Below are 24,604 nucleotides of genomic sequence, written 5' to 3'. Positions count from 1 at the left end.
TTCTTTTATCAACTTTTCACTATTGTTGAGATAGATCATTATAATAATTATTTTGAATGATGATTTAGGTAGATTATTAATACGGTTATGTAATCGATCTGTTATTGTGGTAGCTCTACCAACCCTTTACTTTCAAGGTGAAGTCCCTTTAAAGTAATTGAAATAATCAAATGTTAGATTTTCGCCTGATGTAAACGAGACTCTGATTTAGAAATTGAAATCAAAATTGAAATACTTTATTGACATGATTTACATACATAAGACGGGGTATAATATACTACTCCTCCCTTAATGTGCATCATCCCTCAATGGGATTTACCCAATAAAAGGCATACAAATTTCAAACATTGTTGCAAGATATGAATAGTTCAAGAATCATTCGTTCAGGAAGAGAAATTTTACTTGCTTTAACAAATCTCCGGTGCAGTGGCTGAATGCCAGGGGAGAAGGTTTGTGGTACACTTAAGAGGGTTCGAACCCACAGGTCGAAGCAGAAGCGTTCATTCGCCCTCCCTGGTGTGGCGAGGGTGGACGAGCCAGACCACATCGAGGGTGGAAGTTAAATCTGTGATGATTATCCTGTCTCTGTAGGACTCCGCTGCATGTCCAGCAAGATGTCAGCTAAATATAAGGCTTCAGAAGGCGACTGGGTTTGCATTGATCCGAAGTAAGCATTTGTTCCGTGGCAGATTGCAATCATAAAGAGGACTGCTGCACGACCACAGCCCATAGTTTGGATGCATTTCAAGCCTTATGACCCCCCCATAGAAATCCAATGCACTAAGTTTGTTCTGTTACAAGAAACTGCACGTTACAGATATTCTTACTTTGCTGTGCTTAGAGGTAAATATGTCAACGCTGATTGCATCTATGGCGTAAAAAATTCGTATGAACATATTCCTTGTTATAGTGTTGTTGCTGTGCTTTGAGCCATTGATAGTTATTTTATCCAAACAATTGACATAACTTATGGACCTGTTAAACAAGGAGAACCTAAACTCGGGGGGGGTTCGTGGAGTTTGGGGGGTATTGTTATTTGTCATAGGGCTTATAATGCAAGATGTGAAGTGCATGCAGTGTTCTCTTTGATGAAAGATAATTGATGAATATCCCTAAACTTTGTACCATGTATGGCATTAGAAACTGAACATAAGGCAGGAAAGTGGTTAAGTTTTCTTTATGATTACAGCGAGTGTCCCCACTAGTTTATGCTAAGGTAATTTCTTGTGGCCTTCATATATATGTGATGTTAACTGTGGTCCAAAGAAATTATGGAAAGACAGGTAACTGTGACATTTTGAAGATCTGAAGTGTTAGTGGTAATTGTGTTGATCAGATCTGAGCAATATATCAGGACGTGGACACATGTTCTTGTCGAAAGATTTCAACAAAGTTGTACTAGTGGATTCCGTGCACTGTAATGCAAATTTTTAATCGTAGCACCTCCTACCACAGTTTTAAGTTTCCACTGAGTGGGCTGGCTTTAAATTAGAAGGAAATTTGTTGGTAAAAGCACTCCATATTAACATTTCAGAATGTAAGGAATTGATTGGTATAATTGTCAAATTCTCACTTGAACATCCTAAAATAATGTACAAATGTCCATGTACAGTACTGGGACATTCACAAATAACTGTTAGGCAGGCAGCCACACACAAACCTCCACTTGCTACTTGTTACGACTCTGTAGAGCTGTATATGTATTGTAAATTGATGTTTAAACTGATAATGACCTATTAATTGTGATCAATTTATTGCATGTTTTTGGAATCCACACTGTTCCTTTCTCTCTTGCCTCCATGTTACTATGCAAGTCTTGTCTGCAGAAAAGCAGAGTTTTTCTGTTTTAATTCATTTCAGCACTAAAACGGTTTTCTAAATTAATTGATGTGCCAGAAAGAAGGAAACCAACGTGCTCAGGTCCAGTAATGGGTCCAACAGTTCAGAAGTTTTAAAATCCCAGTCATCACAAACCTCTTCCATTACGAAATGTCATAAGAGATGTGGCAGGTCACTAATTGTAAACTTTTTGATATTGAATCTACAAAGGAGAAAATCATTGGTAATCATTGAAAAATAATTATTGTTCCTTCTTTTACCCCAAGAAATAGATTCCAAACCCTGCTGGACATTCCAGTTCTTTAAAAGGATTTAGTTATTCCACCTGTAAATAACTACTGTGTGTTGTAATGAATAAGAGGCGTCAGGTTCTAACTGAAAGGAACCCATTTGAATTTATGGAGATGGCAACTCTTCTTAAAGTCACTGATCTATTCCAGTGTTTTCCCTAATGTTTTTCTTTCATTGCTATTTTATATGCCAACCATCAGCAATGAAAACATTTGCATGTGTTATTCAGAATAAGGTAATTTTCCTAATCTTAGACTGCACATGTTGTGTGTACCACCCTCAGATTTCAATTTATGCCTTGGTTTAGTGTTGTGGTATTATTATTTACAAAACTGATATAATATTTTCATAATGTGATCCCACATTTTCCCTCTCCCTCATAATAAACCTTCACAAAATCCAGTTATTTTCGAGAAGACAAGGTATACGAGTGTATATGAACAATTCCATCATCTTGAATCATTATTTACTGAGGAAACGAGGAATATTTGAGAGTAAAAAGATATAAGTTCGTTGAGTATTCCTGGTAAATTATATGGGAGGGTATTGATTGAGAGGGTGAAGGCATGTACAGAGCATCAGATTGGGGAAGAGCAGTGTGGTTTCAGAAGTGGTAGAGGATGTGTGGATCAGGTGTTTGCTTTGAAGAATGTATGTGAGAAATACTTAGAAAAGCAAATGGATTTGTATGTAGCATTTATGGATCTGGAGAAGGCATATGATAGAGTTGATAGAGATGCTCTGTGGAAGGTATTAAGAATATATGGTGTGGGAGGCAAGTTGTTAGAAGCAGTGAAAAGTTTTTATCGAGGATGTAAGGCATGTGTACGTGTAGGAAGAGAGGAAAGTGATTGGTTCTCAGTGAATGTAGGTTTGCGGCAGGGGTGTGTGATGTCTCCATGGTTGTTTAATTTGTTTATGGATGGGGTTGTTAGGGAGGTGAATGCAAGAGTTTTGGAAAGAGGGGCAAGTATGAAGTCTGTTGGGGATGAGAGAGCTTGGGAAGTGAGTCAGTTGTTCGCTGATGATACAGCGCTGGTGGCTGATTCATGTGAGAAACTGCAGAAGCTGGTGACTGAGTTTGGTAAAGTGTGTGAAAGAAGAAAGTTAAGAGTAAATGTGAATAAGAGCAAGGTAATTACGTACAGTAGGGTTGAGGGTCAAGTCAATTGGGAGGTAAGTTTGAATGGAGAAAAACTGGAGGAAGTAAAGTGTTTTAGATATCTGGGAGTGGATCTGGTAGCGGATGGAACCATGGAAGCGGAAGTAGACCATAGGGTGGGGGAGGGGGCGAAAATCCTGGGAGCCTTGAAGAATGTGTGGAAGTCGAGAACATTATCTCGGAAAGCAAAATTGGGTATGTTTGAAGGAATAGTGGTTCCAACAATGTTGTATGGTTGCGAGGCGTGGGCTATGGATAGAGTTGTGCGCAGGAGGATGGATGTGCTGGAAATGAGATGTTTGAGGACAATGTGTGGTGTGAGGTGGTTTGATTGAGTAAGTAACGTAAGGGTAAGAGAGATGTGTGGAAATAAAAAGAGCGTGGTTGAGAGAGCAGAAGAGGGTGTTTTGAAATGGTTTGGGCACATGGAGAGAATGAGTGAGGAAAGATTGACCAAGAGGATATATGTGTTGGAGGTGGAGGGAACGAGGAGAAGTGGGAGACCAAATTGGAGGTGGAAAGATGGAGTGAAAAAGATTTTGTGTGATCGGGGCCTGAACATGCAGGAGGGTGAAAGGAGGGCAAGGAATAGAGTGAATTGGATCGATGTGGTATACCGGGGTTGACGTGCTGTCAGTGGATTGAATCAGGGCATGTGAAGCGTCTGGGGTGAACCATGGAAAGCTGTGTAGGTATGTATATTTGCGTGTGTGGACGTATGTATATACATGTGTATGGGTGTGGGTTGGGCCATTTCTTTTCGTGTGTTTCCTTGCGCTACCTCGCAAACGCGGGAGACAGCGGCAAAAAAAAAAAAAAAAAAAAAAAAAATCTAAACCTAGAAAGAGTGTGTCCTCTTTGTGATAAATTACTTGTCTCTACAGTGTTAGTTACTTTGAACACTGACAGATGAAGAATATATGGAGTGTATTTTATTGAACTATTAAGGTCAGGCAATAGAAATATGTTAGGGAAATTGAAGGGTCAGTTAGATTGAAAATAGGTAATGCACTTATAAAAATCAATTGAACAGCATTACAGTTTGCCTCAGAAAATTTGATTTCTGGAGTGACTCAGAGGTTTTGGGTTTTGATTCTTTTCTCATTTGGGATGTAATAATCTTGCTTGTTATCTTGTTCACTCCTTGGAAGGTTTATGTCAGCATTTTTCATGATATAAGTGGCTTTTACGTTCAGTTCTTACTGAATCTCTTGTTGGATGAGATTAACAGATAAGGTCTTTGGTTTTCAATGAACACTTTAATAAGACAGCTGCTGTGTTTAGATGTGGTTGACCTCACTTGTTTTGGCTTTGGGTGTGTCATCTTCAAAAAGGGATGGTTCAGAGCAAAAAAAACATTGTTTTCAAGGGTAAAGTTTTTTGAAGTTCCCATTCATCAGCCTGTGTGTGGGTACGCTCTTACATTCAAAGGGCTATGTTTGGAGATGAAATTTATTTATTCTGAATGATGTAAAAACATCATCAGGAGTACTTGTGTGTGAGCCTTCTTTTATTTTCTTCTCCCTTCCTTCCCAGCTATCCTTTTCAGAAAACCATTTTTTGAGTTCTTCCAGTAACAGGCCTAAGACACAGTGGGCTTTGAGTAATGTGTGTCAGTTTACATGAGAAAGACAGACAATAAGAGGCCTGATTGGCCCACAACTGGGTTGCCTGGTAAAAAAAAAAAGAAAAAAAATGAGTTTGACAAGAAAGTGTAATTCTACTCAGCAGTTTTTTAAGCTATCACCACCTGCCTGCTGCTGCACATTAGCCTTCTAGTGTCCCTGCTACTGCTGTCATTTATACACTTTATTTCTGGCATTTTTCTCAGAGTATATTTGAATTTAAAAGATATTTGTCTAAATGACTCTTGATGGTTTTTATAGTCTTAGCATTCACTATGTCTGACGGTAACTTATTCCAGTGCTCAACACACCTATAGGAAAAGAAGCTTTTTCGCAGATCATAGCCTTGAGCTGGTTTCTGTATGATTATTGGGTATATGAATGACCATTACATGGCCTCAAAGAAATTGTTAGATGAAAAGAATGAAATCCAAATTGATATACCTATTTTTGGGCAAAGAATGGTATCTGAATATCTTCCTATAAGTCAGTGTTCTCTCTAATGCCATTAGAGCTCTGCCACTGATTGAGAAATGGTTTATCATATTTCAGAATAAACATTTCTTTCCACAAGTTAATTAGTCTTTTTACCTCCTAGTAATGCTCTTAGATCAGCATATACTCTATCATCTTTAATGAGAATGCGTAAGTGGAAAATCAACGTTTATTCCAAAATTTTTATTAGGAATGCTCCAGGATGCTTGAAATAATGCACCCTTTCCAGTCTCTCATGTGGCCCCATCTTACACTGCCATACTTTTCTCGAGTATCATTTCCTTGCTCTTGACAGCTTCTTTTCAACTTATACTTCGAGTGAATGCCTTCACTGTTTTCTATCCTGCCTTCCTATTTGTGCATGACTACATACAACAGCTCCAGCAGGGTATGATTACTCCTGTGTCACCCAGTCTCTGTTCGAAACAACTCCTCCTACACAGTGCTTAAGCATGTTGTCTCCTTCCCACTGATTTATTTGTTATGTGATTATTCCCAAATATTTGGCTCACTTTTTTTGTTGTTTTACTTATAAGTAACATTTGGTGAGGAGGTATCACCACTGATAGTATTGTAGTAGTGTAGTTTTTCTTACATGCTAGCTTAAATTCTTGAAAATTGTGCAGATTTTTAGTATCAGAATTAGAAAAATCTTCTCCAATGATAGTGTACTTTTGTAAAGCATTTTCATTTATTTTATATCCATTCCAGGTGTGCCAATGTGAACTTTGCCCGAAGAAATACATGCAACAGGTGTGGTAAAGGTGAGAAAGTTTTAGCTTGACTACATGAAGAGTAAAGATAGCTTGTTTAGTTACTCTTGGCACTGTCAGTAGAGTATATGTCTTGCTTTTATAGCATGTGTTGACCAGTATGAATAATCAGGATGCACTGTACCCTGTAAGTGCATTGGTGGTGTAATAGTTGTCATTACTGACTTCTAATCTATTGGCCTGGGTTTTATCTCAGGTAAAAGCTGAAGGCTTGCCCATCTTGCTTTTTATCCTTCCTTTGGTTAGTAGACACATGGGTACCAATTTCAGCTCGGGTAAATTACCCCACTTATAAGCCTGCGGACAGCTTGTAATTTTTTCAAGATTTCCCAAGGGAGGCCATGTATGGGAACATGGCCCTTGCTGAAAAGCCTTATGAGCCTACCAGGGGATGGTACTATTTTTTAATGTTCTTTCAAATTACTTATAATTTGTTGAGTCCCTGAAAGAAAATTAAGGGGAACTTGAAGAGAATTGCCATGGAGTGGGCATTAACATAAGATTAAAGTTTAGAGGCAAGTTGGTGGATTTCACATAATTTTGGCAGTGCCTGCACAGCAAACAAAATTTATATGGACATATTTAATTATTCTTGAAATTATATTTAAATATTGGACTGCATTTGATTGGAACTCATATGATTGGATAGTGAGATGTATAAATGTTACTCCATTTGGAGGGGTACACAGTACTCCTGGTAGTTTATGTTTCAGTGACTACATTTACTTATGTGATAAGCTCACCATGCACATAATTAATGGGTTAGTGTATTGATATGTACATAGTTTCTTTCATAAAAAATTAATTGATATAGTCGACATTATTTTATATTTATTTATTGAAAATTGCACCATTGAGAGAATATTTAATATGTAGAGCTAGTTGGCATCATGATTACAGTACTAAAATGTGTTCTGTTTGCTACAGGCTTTTTAAATATCATTTACACCTTTTGATTTACAATCTTCTATATTTAAAATTTTTTGGCATCTTAATTTAAACTTTCCTATTGTGGCAAAATAATATGATGAACAATTTTATGAATCTCATAACTCTAATGGCAAAAATATTTGCATTTTCCCTTCAGAGCGTGGTGGATCAATAGCTACAGCAGCAGAAAACAAGCGTCAGCTTGGGATGGAAATTGGTAAAGCTGCAGCAGAAAAGTCTCATGGTCTGTTTAGTGCTGATGACTGGCAGTGTAGCAAGTAAGTGTGCTAGATAAAAGACAGATAGATGAACAGAAAAACAGGTACACAAGTAAATGTGCTAGATGATAGACAGATAGATGAACAGAAATACAGAAGAATAGTTTTGGTTTCATTTCCAAGTTCCTTCATTTTGGCTTTTTTTTTTTTTTTCGTCCCCCTCATATCTAGCTTCCTCTCTGGCTGTTCAGTTTTCATAATTTTGTGAATTAACTTAACCTCCTTGATGATGAGACAGTGGATAATTTGTGGAAGATTTGCAGAGTATTTCTAACAACAAATTATTTCATAGTGAGAATGAAAACAAAAAATGAAGAGCTAATGTAAACTCAAGCCAGCCTGGATGACCAGAAATATATATATATATATATATAAAAAGAATTGTCCAAGGTAAAATGGTATAATAGATATTCAAGTTAATGGAATACAAAGAAAATCATCAGAACTAATGAAAATAATAAGGGACTGTAAGGTCATAAGACAAACAACTTACAAAAAAAGAATTTCCATAAGTGTTCAAGATAACCCAGAGGAATTCTTCAAAATTGTAGACAAAGAAAGAATGTTGAAAATACAATATGACATCAAAAAATGTTTCAAGGGTCTGTTTACAAAAAAATTAAAGGTATCTGAAACTAAGAGTCGTGAAGTACTATGGAACTTGGACCTAATTAATGCAAACAAGTTAACTGGCTTTGATAACCTGGCCCAAGATATTTAACAAAAAGCTAACAAGAGGCAAGCCACATCATAACATGATGTGTACCTGTTGGCAACTAGACGTTGAGCCGTTTAGAAATCCGATTTTTCTCTACACCTTAAAGCTTTTGAACTCGCTGCCTCATCTCTTTCCTATCTGTGATCTCACCCCTTTTAGAAGGTGGGTTTTCCACTTTCTCCAAAATTCTTGAAATATTTTTCCTTGGCTCACCTCTCCTCTCTCTTATTTATTCATTTCATATTTCTGTTAAGGCCCAGACTTGATGTGGACTTCTGTCTCTTGACTGGAGCCTCTTACATAAAAGAAGAAAGAAATTTGGAATCCTGCTCCAAACTAGTGTATCTTGGAATTGTAACATTATTTCAGTTCGATTGATGTAGAAAAGAAACATGGTAACTTTGTTGTCTTGGATCATACATGATATTTATAGTAAATGGAATTAAGTGATGACAAGAGCTACATTTCTTTTTTAAGGTGTGGGAATGTAAACTGGGCCCGACGACAAACATGCAACATGTGTAATGCTCCTAAGTTTGGTGATCTAGAGGAGCGCACTGGTTATGGGGGTGGCTTTAATGAAAGGGAGGGTGTTGAATACATCCAGCGTGAAGAATCAGATGATGAATATGATGAGTTTGGAAGAAAGAAGAAAAAATTCAGGAGGAAAAGTCAGCTGTTTGATGAAGAAAAAAAGGTTTGCTTTAATATTTATTGCTTTATAATTATTGTTGTTTTCCATTAACTGAAGCTATTGGTCTAGGAAAAATTATTTACTGCAAACTGTTCTTCAGGTTGATTTTTTTTTTCTTTTAAGTGAATTTGAATTTTTGCTTGTAAAGTTAACCCTCAAATTAGTGTTTATCTCTCATATGCAGTTATTTGAAATAAATATTATGAAAGGTTGATTAAAGAAAATTCTCATCCAGTTTCATGGCTTCTTAGAAATTTTATTTAGAGGCAGATTATTATTTAATAATACCTTAGACTTGCTAATATGTTCTTATAACATGGGCACATGGAGAGAATGAGTGAGGAAAGATTGACCAAGAGGATATATGTGTCGGAGGTGGAGGGAACGAGGAGAAGAGGGAGACCAAATTGGAGGTGGAAAGATGGAGTGAAAAAGATTTTGTGTGATCGGGGCCTGAACATGCAGGAGGGTGAAAGGAGGGCAAGGAATAGAGTGAATTGGAGCGATGTGGTATACCGGGGTTGACATGCTGTCAGTGGATTGAATCAAGGCATGTGAAGCGTCTGGGGTAAACCATGGAAAGCTGTGTAGGTATGTGTATTTGCGTGTGTGGACGTATGTATATACATGTGTATGGGGGGGGGTTGGGCCATTTCTTTCGTCTGTTTCCTTGCGCTACCTCGCAAACGCGGGAGACAGCGACAAAGTATAATAAAATAAATAACTAAAGAAAAAGTTATTCTGTTCCTTGATTAGCCACTGAATGTTCCTGTCCTATATATATCACACATAAGCAAATTTTCTGTTTACATGTACTTTCATTTTATCACTTGTAATATTTGTCAGCTCTGAAATAGTAATTTCTATGCATGGAGATATGTAATGTGAGAGTCATGAAAAGTGGTTCTGTGAAAAGAGAAGAGGTGGTGAAAGATGCGTAACATGAAGTGCAGTAGAGTGGCTGGAGTGGAGGGGATTGCAGTTGAATTTTTGTAGAAAGGGGGGTGATTGTGTTGCTGATATTGGTTAGTTAGGATTTACAGTGGATTTAGATCATGGTGAAGTATCTGAAAATTAGGAGAATGCTTGTATAGTGCCATTGTATAAAGGCAGTGGGGACAAAAACAAATGTTCAGATTACAGACATATAAGTTTGTTGGGTGTAGCTGGTAAAGTTTTATGCGAGGGTGGTCACTAAGAGGATGGTGGCATGTATAGAGTTTCTGATTGGAAAGGAGCAATGTGGCTTCAGGAGTGGTAGAGGATGTGTGAATTAGAGGATTACTTTGAAGAATGTGTGCGAGATTTCCTTACAGAAACAGATATTTATATTTGGCATTTATAGGAATGGAGAAACTGTGTGACAGGTTTGACAGAGAAACTCTTTGGAAAGTATTGTGGGCGTGGAAGGAAAGGTGCTAGAAGCAGTGAAGAGTTTTTATTAAGAGAATAAGGCATGTATGCAAGTCGGTAGATTGGAAGCTGAGTGGTTCCAGGTGAAGGGGGTCTGTGGCAGAGTTGTGTGATGTTACTACGACTGTTTAATTTGTTTATGGGTTCGATGTTAAGGGAGGTGAATGCAAGGGTCTTGGAGAGGGGAGCAGGTATGCAGTATGCTCGGGATAGGGAGGTCTTGGGAGGTGAATCCATTTTTGTGTACAGATGATGTGGCATTGATGGCAAATTCAAAGGAGAAACTGCAGAAGCTGGTGTCTGGGTTTGGGAGTGTGTGTGTGTGTGTGAAAGGAGAAGTTAGTGAAATCAATGTTATTAGGTTAAACAGAGAAGAGAGCTAGATTACTTGGCATGTGAGTTTGAATGGAGAACACGGAGGTAGAAGAGTTCTTTAGATACCTGGGTATGGATGTGGCAGTGAATGGAACCATAGGAACTGAAGTGAGGCATGGGGGTGGGTGATAGGGCAAAGGTCCTGGGCTCATTGAGGAATGTGAAGAAAGAGAGGTACCTCTGTCATTAAGGGTAAAGATGAGTATGTTTGATGGTATGGTAGTCCTGTTGGTCTTGTAAGTATGGAAGGCATGGTTCATAAATAGAGTGTAGAAAAGAGGGTGGTTGTGTTAGAAATGAAATGATTGATGACAATATGTGGTGTAAGGAAGGTTAACCAAGTAAGAAGTAATGGTGTAAGGGAGAGCTGTGGTTGTAAGAGGATTACATATTAGAGAGCTGAAGAGGTTGGACATATGGAGATGATAAGTAAGGAAAGGATTACCTTGAAAGTATACATGTCATATGTGGAGGGAACAAGGAAAAGAGTGAAACTAAGGAGGAGGTGGAAGGGTGGAGTGGAAAATGCTTTGAAGGTTTGGGGCCTGAACATGCAGGAGGGTATGATGTATGTCAGGGATGGTGTGAATGGAAACGATTTGGTTTTCAGTTGGGTGAACCAGGCTGTATGAAGTGGTGGGGGGAAACCATGGATGGGTCTGAAAGGCCATATTGTGGATAGGGTGCTGTGGTTTCAGTGTATTACACATGACAGCTGAGGATTGAATGTTAGTGAATGAGGCCATTTCTTCAGTGGCTCTTTGTGCTACCTTGTTAATACAGGAAATAGCAGGACACATATGAAGAAAAGAAAATCAAGTAAATTGACCTTATTTTTGTACATTTAATTTAGGCTTATGCATATGTAGTTTAATGCTGTTCTCTTTTTAACATTTATTGAAATGACTGTCTTTATCTCTTCACTTTCCCTGCCAGTGGGGAACTAATATGTAGAGGCCTTTTCCTAGTGTAATGAACTTCCATTTGTCCATGATTCATTTGACCAGAATATCCCAAACAATGGCACAAAATAATTATTCCTCTCCAATTTTTTGAGATACGAATTGAATTTTCTTCAGGATCCCATAAGAGTAGCAAAGGGATGATGTTCCTAATCTATCCTTCCAGATCTTTTTTAATGCAATACCAGTATTGGACATCAAAAATAAAAGAATATTCATGGTAGTTTAGTATCCAGCACCCACAGGAATGAGAACTTTATTGTGTGATTGCCCTCAATTTTGACTTTTTCTTACACGCTTGCTTTTGTCAGAATTGATTTAGCTAGAACTTTGTGAGTGTCCTTTTATCCTCTTAATACTTTTGACTTCAAAGAAACATTCATATCCTATGTATAGACAAGATATTCATCATTACTTTCCCTTCTTTTTAGTTTATTTTCAAAAATTATTTCAAGGAGGATGCTGAAGTTGATGAAACAGGTATTTATCAATTTATGTATACAAGTATTTAGAAGCCTTTCTTACACTGGATTATTTTTCCAGGATATTGTAATGCATAATGTTGCTGTTAATGATGATAATGTTAAGGAAGATGATGATGATGATGACGATGACAACGATGATGATGATGAAGATGATGATGATGGAGATCTTTCTAAATATGATATTTGGAATGATGTAGATGAAAATGATGAAGATAAAGAGGAAATGAAAGATGGCAAGGTAAGAACGCTTTGTTTGAATTGCCAGCATATTGACCTTACTGTGCATTACTTGGATACTGCCTCCATTGGTTCTTTATCCTATTTTTGTGTGAGCTGTGTACAGGAAGTTAAAAGTAGCATTTTGGTAAAGAGCAAGACACCACTAGGCATGTTTGGTGGCATAAGAGTCCCATTGGTGTTGTATGGATATGAGGCATGGGCCTTAGACAAGAATGTAAAGAAAAGGGTGAATTTGTTGGAAAAGGAAATGTTTGAGGACAACATGCGGTGTGATGAGGGTATATTAACTATGAATAGTAGGATGAGAGAGAGAGAGATGTGGTAGTAAGAGGAGTATGCATGAGAAAGCTGAAGAGGATGTGCTATAATGGTTTGGACATATAGAGAGAATGACTAAAACATCCCAGTTTGAAGGGGATGCTTCAATTTTTTTTAAGGCAAGCAAGTGGCTTTAGGTATGAGAAAGTGTTTATGAAAAAAATTTAATTGTAGGTATGATAGAGTACTTAAAGGAATAAGTTAGTCTTAAACATATGGGATTAAAACAAGGTGTGACAGAGTACTAAAAGGAATAAGTTACGTGTTCTTACACAAATGTGATTAAAACATGTAATGGCAGAATGAAATGGCAAATGTAAGTTTTTCGGATGTTATTGATATTTTGAAGTGAGAAGGGTGGATATATATTAAAAATTGTTGAGATAACAACCCTGTAGTTATTTTTGTTTTTCTTGGTAGAAATTTACTGGCCAACATAGGACGGAATGTTTTATAATGAGGATTGTGTTTAGTTTAGTGTGTTGGTTTTAGAGCACTGGTGCCATGAGAGGAAAAAGAATATTACGGAAGAGGATGTCTTTAAACTTGCAGGAATGAGTGTGAAGTTAAAATGATTTTTCATCACGTCTTTTCCCTTCATAGTGGCCATTCATATTTCTGTTCATTTTATTTATCAGAAAAAGAATGGCAAAGCTTCTGACGATTCTCCTCATAAAAGCCGCACAACATCGAGATCTCGATCCCGATCCGTTCGTCGATCAAGATCAGAATCAAAATCAAGATCACGCTCTTATTCTCGGGGAAGGCAGAGCTCGAGATCTTACTCTAGATCTCATTCGCGGTCTTCTAGGTCATCTCGGTCTGGGTCCAGGTCAGTATATTCTTTTCATTTTGTTTGGTTGAAAGAGCTGAAGAGGGTGAGCTGAAATTGTTTTGACATGTGGAGAGGATGAGCGAGGAGAGACTTGCCAAGAGGATATATATGTTGGAATTGGAAGGAACAAGAAGGGAAAGACTGAGGAGGAGATTGAAGGATGGATTGAAAGATGCTTTGAGGTATGAAGGCCTGAATATGCAGAAGGTTGTGAGGTGTGCCTGAGATAGAGCTGATTGGAGTGATAGGTATAGAGGTGGGATGTGTTGTCATTGGGCTGAACAAGGGCATATGAAGCATTTAGGGAAGACCATGGGAAGGTAGTAAGGTCAGTGAGGCTTGGCTGTGAATGGTGGTCTCTTGTTTGTTGCATTACACATGACAGATAGAGATCAGATGTGAGCATTTTTTTTTTTTTTTTTGTCATTTCCTGGTGTTGTCTTGCTATATGGAAAATGGCAAACTAAATGAAAAAAATTATTTACTTTTTGGGAAATTTAAGATTACTGAGTTATTTTCAAGTCTGAACAAGACCATATTTTTTCATTCTACAGATTTGATCACTGTAACCAAAGGGGTTTCTTATTATACAGTTGGGTTTGTACATGAGATGAGAGTGAGCTTGGGTAGATCAGAGACATGATGGTAGAGAAAAAAAGGTGTTTTATATGAGATGAGAGTGACGTTGGGTAGATTACAGACATGTTGGTTGAGAAAGAAGGTTGTCGCACATTTTAGATGTAGATAATTCTGATTGATTGGATGAGTTGGATGGATTAAAGTGATAAATGCATTTTTTTTTGTGTTTATTTACTAACTTGGATGGTACTGGGGGGAATTTTATACTTATGGAGCCTTATCCCTTGAGCTACCTCTACGATCATTCAAATAACTTTTCAAAATCTTTATGTTGTCTGCACTTGCTGTTTCCTAATTTATTGTATTCCGTGTATTGACGACTCATATACTGTAAGAGTACATCTTTACATCATGTCTGACAAATTTCTTTAATTTCATGTTGTAAACCTCTGGTTGCTGTATCACAGAATCTTTTGAAGAACTTTTCCTTATCTGTATCATCAAGCTGATTCAGAAAATTAAAGTTTGTGATAAGGTCACCCCTCACTCTTCTCTCTTTCATGGTGGTCAAATTTAAGGCTATTAGTCTTTTCCTGTGATGCAACTCTAATTCCAGTATCAGCTTTGGGGTCGTGTTGTAGACCTCAGTTTGTTCTTTGTGCTTCTTTAAGTGCAGTGACCAACCCTAAGAATTATATTCTAGTTTTTAAGATTATGCATATTCTTTATAATAAAGATGTTTACCTTCAGGTCATCTAGGTCTTCCTCACGGTCGTGGTCAAGGTCGCGACGAAGAAATAGCAACTCTAAATCAAGATCTCGGTCCCCTAAATCAAGGAGGCGGAGATCTAGGTCAAGGTAAAAGGGTAACTTGGGTAAAAGGTTAATATCATTTCTAAAGTATTTCTTGTATATGTATTGGACCATTTTGTCTCCTGAATGCCAGACATGAGGTATGAAATATATGAAGGTTTAAGCTATTGGATTCTGTAAGTTACTTGAAATATAAATGCAAAGACGAATTATTCTGATCTGTCCCCTGCAGGAGTAGATTAACATATGGTAGTCAGCTGCAAAATTACTAACCTCTTTATCCATTAGAATTTAAAGAATGCATAACTCGGCAAATATCAAATTAAAATTTACAGCCGGCTAAATCGGAAGTCAGACTGTGTATTAGCAGTTGCCCTCTCCCCTTTACTCTAAGCTTTACCTTTTTGATACAGCATGTATCAGTTATACCTTTGATCTCCCATATGTTCTGAAAACCCATTGACTGTGGCTACTCCAGTTAGAGGGTTTACCCTCAGTGTTGCACTTTTGAAAAAATTGAAAATTTAAAAAAACTTTTTGTCTTACTACTTGAAATTATTTTTTTCTGAAGAACTGAAAGGGTGAGAGAGAGGTGTAGTAATATAAAGAATGTGGTTAAGAGCTGAAGAGGATGTGCTGAAATGATTTGGACATGGAGAGAACGAGTGAGGATAAGTTAACAAAGAGGAAATAATATTTTTTCAGTGGAGATGGAAGGATGGAGTTTAAAAGATTCTGAGCAACTGCTTCATCATGCTGGGGGTGAAAGGCATGCATAGGACAGAGTGAATTGGAGCAATATGTTATATAGGGGTCGATGCTGTCATTAGACTGAAACAGGGCATCTGGAGCATCTGTGATAAGCTATGGAAAGGTTTTGGGATCTGGTTTTGGATAGGGAGCTGTGGTTTTAATTCATTGCAGATAAGAGTTAGAAAATGAGTGTAAGCAGATGTGGCATTCCTTTGTCTATTCCTGGTGCTAGCTCGCTAATGCATGAAACAGTTCTCAAGTATGAAAAACAAAATATCTATAGTAAAACCCTATGTGTTTGATGAGTTCCAAAATAAATAGATATTACCGCAATGATTCTATTGGCCGTACAATGTGAACCCACCTTATGCTGGAAAATATAACTTTCTATGCAATTATATTATAATTTTCCACTTTTTAATGATATATATCTTTTACTTTTTGAATGAATATATACTTATATATCTACATAATTACACTGGTACATAATATCAGTAGTGTCTTTGTATATGGCACACCTGGAAATATTGTTGTACATACAGGATTTATTGTCACAATCTGTACACTTGTAAAATGTTGATTTTTGCTGCACCATTTAAAAGTAATTTTTTTTAAGAAGGTACAGCAATAGATTGAAACTATAGGTATGTGTGGTGAGGTACCCAAATTAATGAATATTCAGTCTGCATCTGAGCCAGTTGCACACTCTTTCCAACCTTACACTCAGTATAGACACTTGTAATGACTTTCCACTTTTCAATGAATTGTTGCAATATCTATTTATTTATTTGAATATTTATTGATAGTTGCACCAGGACCCGTTCCTAAAAAAGGTTCCTGGTGTTACCCTGGATGTCTTTTCAGGAACTCCAGTAATTCCAAGGCTGCACTACTTCCAGTAGCAGGGAAATGGTGGACTCCTTTGGAGTGAGAAGTTCTTTTTTAAGACTACACTCCCTGTGATTCAGCCTCTCCAAAGGTGATTTTTCACGCATGATGTACCATTGTGCTGGTGGATACCTGTGACAGCTGTTACTATTTATATACTTATCAGTTGTTATTGAACTCCACTGGCTTGAAGTAACACTGTGAGTGAAAAGCCACCTTTGGTTAAGCTGTATCATCAACAGACAAAACAGATCATGAAGACCTCTATCAGTGAAGTGAATGTATTACTTGACTTCACTTAGTTTTTGGAAAATTCATTTCAATAGGGGTTTACAGTTGGAATACATCATGAAATATGAATAGTAATAAAGTTTAAGTTGCCTGATTACATGAAATATGGAGAACACAATGAATCCACATTGAAATTACCCAAGTTAGATACTAAAACAGTAAAATGACATCCATCATTTACTTGTGCCCTAACCAATGTTCCTGTCTCTACCCTCTGTATGATCTGTAGATTTATGCTTCACTTTCAGCCCAGCAGGGCTACTAGCAATTGATGGCTGCTTTAACATAATATTATGGGGGTAATAAAATCACTTTATCACTCCAAAACAGATGACAGATAAAGTCTCCAACACAGGTGATGCATAACTGGTGGGTCTGGTGATTGTGCTGCTGATTGGTTTATAAATAGAGATTTGCAAAGTTCTGCTAATTGGCTTATGTACAAATTCCCTTCAGATACGTTCACATTGCGCATGGAAAATTAGTTTTATCTCTAGGTAAGTTAAGTCCTGTGTCACTTGTTTCTTGGTTGTTTTATTTTTCTTAAATGATGTTTCACTGAATGAGATATTGTTTTTATCTCTCCTGAAAAACACATTTTTCAGAAGTACTAGGAATTGTGTTATTTCATTGGGATGATTGGAAAACAGACACATAGAATATGTGCAGAAAACTTTAAACTGTCAATATAAATAGTGATTTAATTACTTGTCTAGGCCAGCTACAGTATTACTGGCATATTTCACTGATTCTGCAGCAATCCTCTTGGATTTTTGCAGTTTTTTTTTTCTTGGGGAGACCCCTCCTGAACTACCTACAATTGTGCAACACAAGTTAAAGGGCATACAGCACTCATAAATAGTCTTACCTGGTTAAATAGTATATGATATTATTTAGGAAGTTACAGTAATTATAACAACTAAAGAGGATATGTATTGTTTTGATTATCTGAGAATTTGCCTTTACCAAAGTGACCAAAATTTTGGAATTGATGTTGTTTGATTATATTTAATTAGCTTTGTTCCCAGAGAATTCGTTTGTAGGGGTATACGCATGCAGTCTCATCACGGTAACTCTCACTTCAAAGTGATATATAATCATAGTAATACTTTACCTACGTAGGTGAAGTTACCAAACGAATGAATATTTACAGTACTACACAGCTAGTTATTTGTTATATTCCTCCCCATGCCATGATATAATACACATTTCATTGTGCAATTATGTCATACTTTTCCAATTTCGAATGACCTGTGTTTGGCTTTTGTATTCATATATTTTCAGCTAGATATTATTTTTTTGTGTTACCATATATCTAGAAATGCAATTATATGCATAGGGGAATATGAGAGTACTTACACATGTAGTATGTAATTTTGTTTTGCCATTCAAGAGTATTTTCTGAAGCATCTGATATAAAACATTGAAGTAGAGCTTTACCTGTGTTTAATGAACTTTACAAATGAAAAAAATATTTAAATGAGCAACTGAGCTGGTCAGCTGTTTATGTAAATGTATATATATCTTCATGTTTAGACCAATTACTATGCTTTTAGTAGCCTCCTTGTGTATGGTACTCGTGGTAAAATCACATATGCACTGATGAACATGACAGTTTGTACTCATGTAGTATGTAAATTTTTTGCCTCACCATTTTAAGGTATTGTCACAAAAATATTATGTATGCCAGTATAGTAAACCATTGCTTATGTGTGTGATGAGCTTTCCAATTGAATAAATATATTCAGGTAGTGACTGAGCCAGGTGTACGACATAACCTTCCCATAGCCAGTACCTCTTATAATGCTGCTGACACAAAGCATAGACCTATATTATATGGTAGATATACACAAAGTGGCACGCATAATGCTAGTGCTCAAAGGAGGACCCAAATTACTGCTGAAACAGTACAGATCAATAACCTAACTTCACACATAGTATTCGAGAGATTAATAAAAAACATTTAATAGAACATCCTATTTCAAATGGACTCGTAAATGTAGGACAGCATGGATTTGTTCCTTGTAGAAGCTTACTCACCAGCTACTAGCTCATTATGAAGACATTTACAAAAAATTTGGTGAATGGAACAAATAAAAAACACTTCATGATTTTGTGAAATCATTTACAGTGGTACTAAAGAAACTAGCATGACAGAATATAGTAGGAAAATGGATCAAAGATTTCTGACCCATATTGAGTTCAAATTAGTTGCAAATGGAAGCATGTATGAAGATGTACAGTCAAGGATACTGAATGTTCTGACAGCAGTACTTATTAAAATCATGATCTCTGACATATGTAAGAAAGTAAGAGAGTTTAATCTCCTGTTCTGCTCGTGACATGAGAATAGGCAAGAAAAACTATGAAGAGATTTGGAGATTATCAAGTAGTTCATCTGCACATGAAAAGGACCTTCATATTGTGGTATGTTGGATGAGGAGGAGATTGAAGAGAGTTTGAGAAAGAACTGCTCCTTGGGGAACTCCACTAAAAGGTTTAAGTGTTTTAGAGAAGTCATTGGGGTGACAACAAATAGAAGGATTGAAAATGTTTTAAACCTGAAAGCAGCCAGGCTAAGAAGATACAGAATCATTAAGTCGAGAGTAATTCCAAGAAACGTACCAAAAAGGTTTCAGACAAAGATACATGATACCTTGGCAGGACATTGGAGCAATCATGTAATGAGATGTAATTTGATATAAGAAGATTGAGACTCGCTGTTAAAGATGAAATGAGAGAACTTTGAATAGAGAATGATGCCAATAGAATAGCTACTGAAAAAATAGCAATATTCAATTAGCAAGACAAGTGATGAGACAAGGAAAGGTGGTCGTAAGAAACATTCCTCAATGTAAAAGTCAAGTGGTGAATGCTATGCATTAGCCAAGCCATCGCAGCAAAAAAATTTCAGAGCTACTCGTAGGTAGAAAGGTAAGTACCTCCACTGTATATACACATACTTTTCATGGTTTCAGTGATATATGTTCTAAAAGTTTTGGAATTGTATAATGCTCCTATTTACACTATATTTAATGTATACTTTGAGTGCTCAGTGTATCATACACCCAGAAAAATCCATAAAGACATTGAGGAACATGTTAGGTTTTGCTTGTAGTATGTTTTCTTTTCCTATCTCTTATATTTTTGTAAAACATATTTTTTATTTCATTTTTATTATACTTTTTCGCTGTCTCCTGTGTTAGTGAGGTAGCGCAAGGAAACAGACGAAAAGATGGCCCAACCCACCCACATACGCACATACATACATTATACATAATCATTTGTTTCCCGTGCCAGCAAGGTAGTGTGAAGAAACAGACGAAGAACGGCCCATCCATTCACATACATGTATATATCCATAAACATGACAGTATAATGAATCTTATGTATGTGGTGAGTTTCCTAGACTAATAAATGTTTTGGATGCAACTATGGCCCTCCTTTCAATGTAATACATACACATTTCTCTTCGCAATTATATAAAGAAAGTGCAGCCTCTCTTCCTGGTGCTACCTTGCAATTGCAGGAAATTGCTATAAAGTTATGTATATACATATACATTCATATATTCACTAGTAAAAACTTCTAGTGGTCTTTGTATGCTCTAGGAAGATGGGTGTAGATATGGAGGAACATGACAGTCGCAGTCTTTACACATGCAGTATTTTTTATTTCTGAATTTTCTTTTTCCTTGTATAGTGAGTGAGCAGACATCTAGAGGAACATTACAAACCACTGTAGTAATCTAAGCTATCAGAGTGTATGGCATCTAGGAAATCCTCACAGTAACTGGGATTTCTCCTCTGCTGCCATGGTAACATGCTGTTGGTATGCACGCCTTAACATTTTGATTGATACCAATTTTATTGATGACATGGGCAAGGTTGTGGAACAGTGTTTGAGATACCAGTAGGTGTTTAATGAGTTGATACTCCCCTAATTACCACATGGAGGATTTTTGAAAGCCCTAGACTTTATGTGGCATACTTGCAGTCAGCTGCTAGAGGCAGTCTTTACTCTATACAGCACGTCATCAGTTAGTGGGTTAACACAGTGCTGCTTAGTTTTAAGATAGCATTGTATAAAAGCTATTATGGAAAAAGTGAATTATGATTAAGAAATACATTTTGCAAATTGTTGTTCATAATCAGGTTTGCTGTGTGTGCGCAAGTTTCTAAAGGAATTGTATAGAACTTAAAAACAGCATTAGGGTCTTGGTTCTGTAATTACTCAAGCCTCGTAAAATTCTCCAACAATTAATTTAAGGTTAGGGAGTTTTGGCATCAAGAAATTGTTCTTGAGGCTGTTGGAAATGATGTTTAGTCAAAAGCAGATTATTTCATTGTATTTTCTATCCACCTGCTATCTTTAACTCTATTCCTCTTTAATTGGGATTAATCATGTACATGATTTATATACTATCCCTAGGGATAGGGGAGAAAGAATATTTCCCATGTATTCCCTGCATGTCATAGAAGGCTACTAAAAGGGGAGGGGAGGGGCTGGATATCCTCCCCTCTCATTTTTAATTTTCCAAAAGAAGGAACAGAGAAGGGGGCCAAGTGAGGATATTCCCTCAAAGGCTCAGTCCTCTGTTCTTAATGCGACCTCGCTAATGTGGGGAATGGCGAATAATATGAAAAAAATATATATATAACAGCTAGAGACTGAGCGTGAACGAATGTGACCTTTGTTGTCTTTTCCCAGTGCTACCTCGTGCGTGTGTGGGGAGAGGGGGGTGTCAGTGCATGTATGGTGGGGTGGCTTCAGGAGTGAATAAAGGCAGCAAGTATGAATTATGTACACGTGTATATATGTATATGTCTGTGTATGCATATATATATGTATACGTTGAAATGTCATAGACATGTATATGTGCGTGTGTGGACGTTTATGTGGGTGGGTTGGGCCATCTTTCGTCTGTTTCCTTGCCTTACCTCACTAATGCGGGAGACAGGGACACAAAGTATAATAAAATATAAAATAAATATATATATATTTTATACATATCTGCCATTTCCCGCTTTACCGAGGTAGCATCAAGAACAGAGAACTGAGCCTTTGAGGGAAAATCCTAACATCCCCTTCTCTGTTCCTCTTTTGGAAAAGTAAGAACTGGAGGGGAGGATTTCCGGCGCCCCACTCCCACCCCTTTTAGTCACTTTCTATGACGTGCAGGGAATACGTGGTTAGTATTCTTTCTCCCTTATCCCTAGGGATATGTATATATATTTTTTTTCTGCTGTCTCCTGCGTTTGCGAGGTAGTGCAAGGAACCAGACGAAAGAAATGGCCCAACCCACCCCCATACACATATATATACATACGTCCACACACGCAAATATACATACTTACACAGCTTTCCATGGTTTACCCCAGACCCTTCACATGCCCTGATTCAATCCACTGACAGCACGTCAACCCCGGTACACCACATCGATCCAATTCACTCTATTCCTTGCCCTCCTTTCACCCTCCTGCATGTTCAGGCCCCGATCACACAAAATCTTTTTCACTCCATCTTTCCACCTCCAATTTGGTCTCCCACTTCTCCTTGTTCCCTCCACCTCCGACACATATATCCTCTTGGTCAATCTTTCCTCACTCATTCTCTCCATGTGCCCAAACCATTTCAAAACACCCTCTTCTGCTCTCTCAACCACACTCTTTTATTTCCACACATCTCTCTTACCCTTACGTTACTTACTCGATCAAACCACCTCACACCACACATTGTCCTCAAACATCTCATTTCCAGCACATCCATCCTCTTGCGCACAACTCTATCCATAGCCCACGCCTTGCAACCATACAACATTGTTGGAACCACTATTCCTTCAAACATACCCAATTTTGCTTTCCGAGATAATGTTCTCGACTTCCACACATTCTTCAAGGCTCCCAGGATTTTCGCCCCCTCCCCCACCCTATGATCCACTTCCGCTTCCATGGTTCCATCCGCTGCCAGATCCACTCCCAGATATCTAAAACACTTTACTTCCTCCAGTTTTTCTCCATTCAAACTTATATATGGAAAGCTGTGTAGGTATGTATATTTGCGTGTGTGGACGTATGTATATACATGTGTATGGGGGGGGGGGGTTGGGCCATTTCTTTCGTCTGTTTCCTTGCTCTACCTCGCAAACGCGGGAGACAGCGACAAAGTATAATAAAAAAATAAATAATAAACATTATTAATGTTGGGCTGAAGAGGGTGGTGAGAGTAAGTGAGCTTGGGAAGGAGACTTGTGTGAGGAAGTACCAGGAGAGACTGAGTACAGAATGGAAAAAGGTGAGAACAATGGAAGTAAGGGGAGTGGGGGAGGAATGGGATGTATTTAGGGAATCAGTGATGGATTGTGCAAAAGATGCTTGTGGCATGAGAAGAGTGGGAGGTGGGTTGATTAGAAAGGGTAGTGAGTGGTGGGATGAAGAAGTAAGATTATTAGTGAAAGAGAAGAGAGAGGCATTTGGACGATTTTTGCAGGGAACAAATGAAATTGAGTGGGAGATGTATAAAAGAAAGAGACAGGAGGTCAAGAGAAAGGTGCAAGAGGTGAAAAAGAGGGCAAATGAGAGTTGGGGTGAGAGAGTATCATTAAATTTTAGGGAGAATAAAAAGATGTTCTGGAAGGAGGTAAATAAAGTGCGTAAGACAAGGGAGCAAATGGGAACTTCAGTGAAGGGCGCAAATGGGGAGGTGATAACAAGTAGTGGTGATGTGAGGAGATGGAGTGAGTATTTTGAAGGTTTGTTGAATGTGTTTGATGATAGAGTGGCAGATATAGGGTGTTTTGGTCGAGGTGGTGTGCAAAGTGAGAGGGTTAGAGAAAATGATTTGGTAAACAGAGAAGAGGTAGTAAAAGCTTTGCGGAAGATGAAAGCCGGCAAGGCAGCAGGTTTGGATGGTATTGCAGTGGAATTTATTAAAAAAGGGGGTGACTGTATTGTTGACTGGTTGGTAAGGTTATTTAATGTATGCATGACTCATGGTGAGGTGCCTGATGATTGGCGGAATGCGTACATAGTGCCATTGTACAAAGGCAAAGGGGATAAGAGTGAGTGCTCAAATTACAGAGGTATAAGTTTGTTGAGTATTCCTGGTATATTATATGGGAGGGTATTGATTAAGAGGGTGAAGGCATGTACAGAGCATCAGATTGGGGAAGAGCAGTGTGGTTTCAGAAGTGGTAGAGGATGTGTGGATCAGGTGTTTGCTTTGAAGAATGTATGTGAGAAATACTTAGAGAAGCAAATGGATTTGTATGTAGCATTTATGGATCTGGAGAAGGCATATGATAAAGTTGATAGAGATGCTCTGTGGAAGGTATTAAGAATATATGGTGTGGGAGGCAAGTTGTTAGAAGCAGTGAAAAGTTTTTATCGAGGATGTAAGGCATGTGTACGTGTAGGAAGAGAGGAAAGTGATTGGTTCTCAGTGAATGTAGGTTTGCGGCAGGGGTGTGTGATGTCTCCATGGTTGTTTAATTTGTTTATGGATGGGGTTGTTAGGGAGGTGAATGCAAGAGTTTTGGAAAGAGGGGCAAGTATGAAGTCTGTTGTGGATGAGAGAGCTTGGGAAGTGAGTCAGTTGTTGTTCGCTGATGATACAGCGCTGGTGGCTGATTCATGTGAGAAACTGCAGAAGCTGGTGACTGAGTTTGGTAAAGTGTGTGAAAGAAGAAAGTTAAGAGTAAATGTGAATAAGAGCAAGGTTATTAGGTACAGTAGGGTTGAGGATCAAGTCAATTGGGAGGTAAGTTTGAATGGAGAAAAACTGGAGGAAGTAAAGTGTTTTAGATATCTGGGAGTGGATCTGGCAGCGGATGGAACCATGGAAGCGGA

General features: G+C 37.7%; 1 protein-coding gene across 5 annotated transcripts in view; it reads left to right on the top strand.

Annotated features, from left to right (window-relative positions):
* Nucleotides 1-463: 463 nt before the first annotated feature.
* Nucleotides 464-24,604, top strand: part of LOC139765930 (uncharacterized) — a 45,131-nt gene continuing 20,990 nt past the window's right edge. For 2 of the 5 annotated variants that reach the window (XM_071693899.1, XM_071693900.1), the window contains exons 1-7: nt 464-667; nt 6,124-6,176; nt 7,273-7,393; nt 8,589-8,808; nt 12,099-12,278; nt 13,237-13,430; nt 14,763-14,870. In XM_071693899.1, coding sequence (XP_071550000.1) covers nt 603-667; nt 6,124-6,176; nt 7,273-7,393; nt 8,589-8,808; nt 12,099-12,278; nt 13,237-13,430; nt 14,763-14,870 — 941 coding nt within the window. In that variant the 5' untranslated portion in view covers nt 464-602. Of the gene's footprint in view, nt 668-748; nt 844-6,123; nt 6,177-7,272; nt 7,394-8,588; nt 8,809-12,098; nt 12,279-13,236; nt 13,431-14,762; nt 14,895-24,604 lie in introns of those variants that run through there. The other 3 variants (XM_071693902.1, XM_071693901.1, XM_071693903.1) reach the window with 2 other exon arrangements.

Source organism: Panulirus ornatus, chromosome 56 (assembly GCF_036320965.1).
Source record: "Panulirus ornatus isolate Po-2019 chromosome 56, ASM3632096v1, whole genome shotgun sequence".
NCBI lineage: Eukaryota > Metazoa > Arthropoda > Malacostraca > Decapoda > Palinuridae > Panulirus > Panulirus ornatus.
This window is presented reverse-complemented; position numbering and strand designations above follow the sequence as displayed.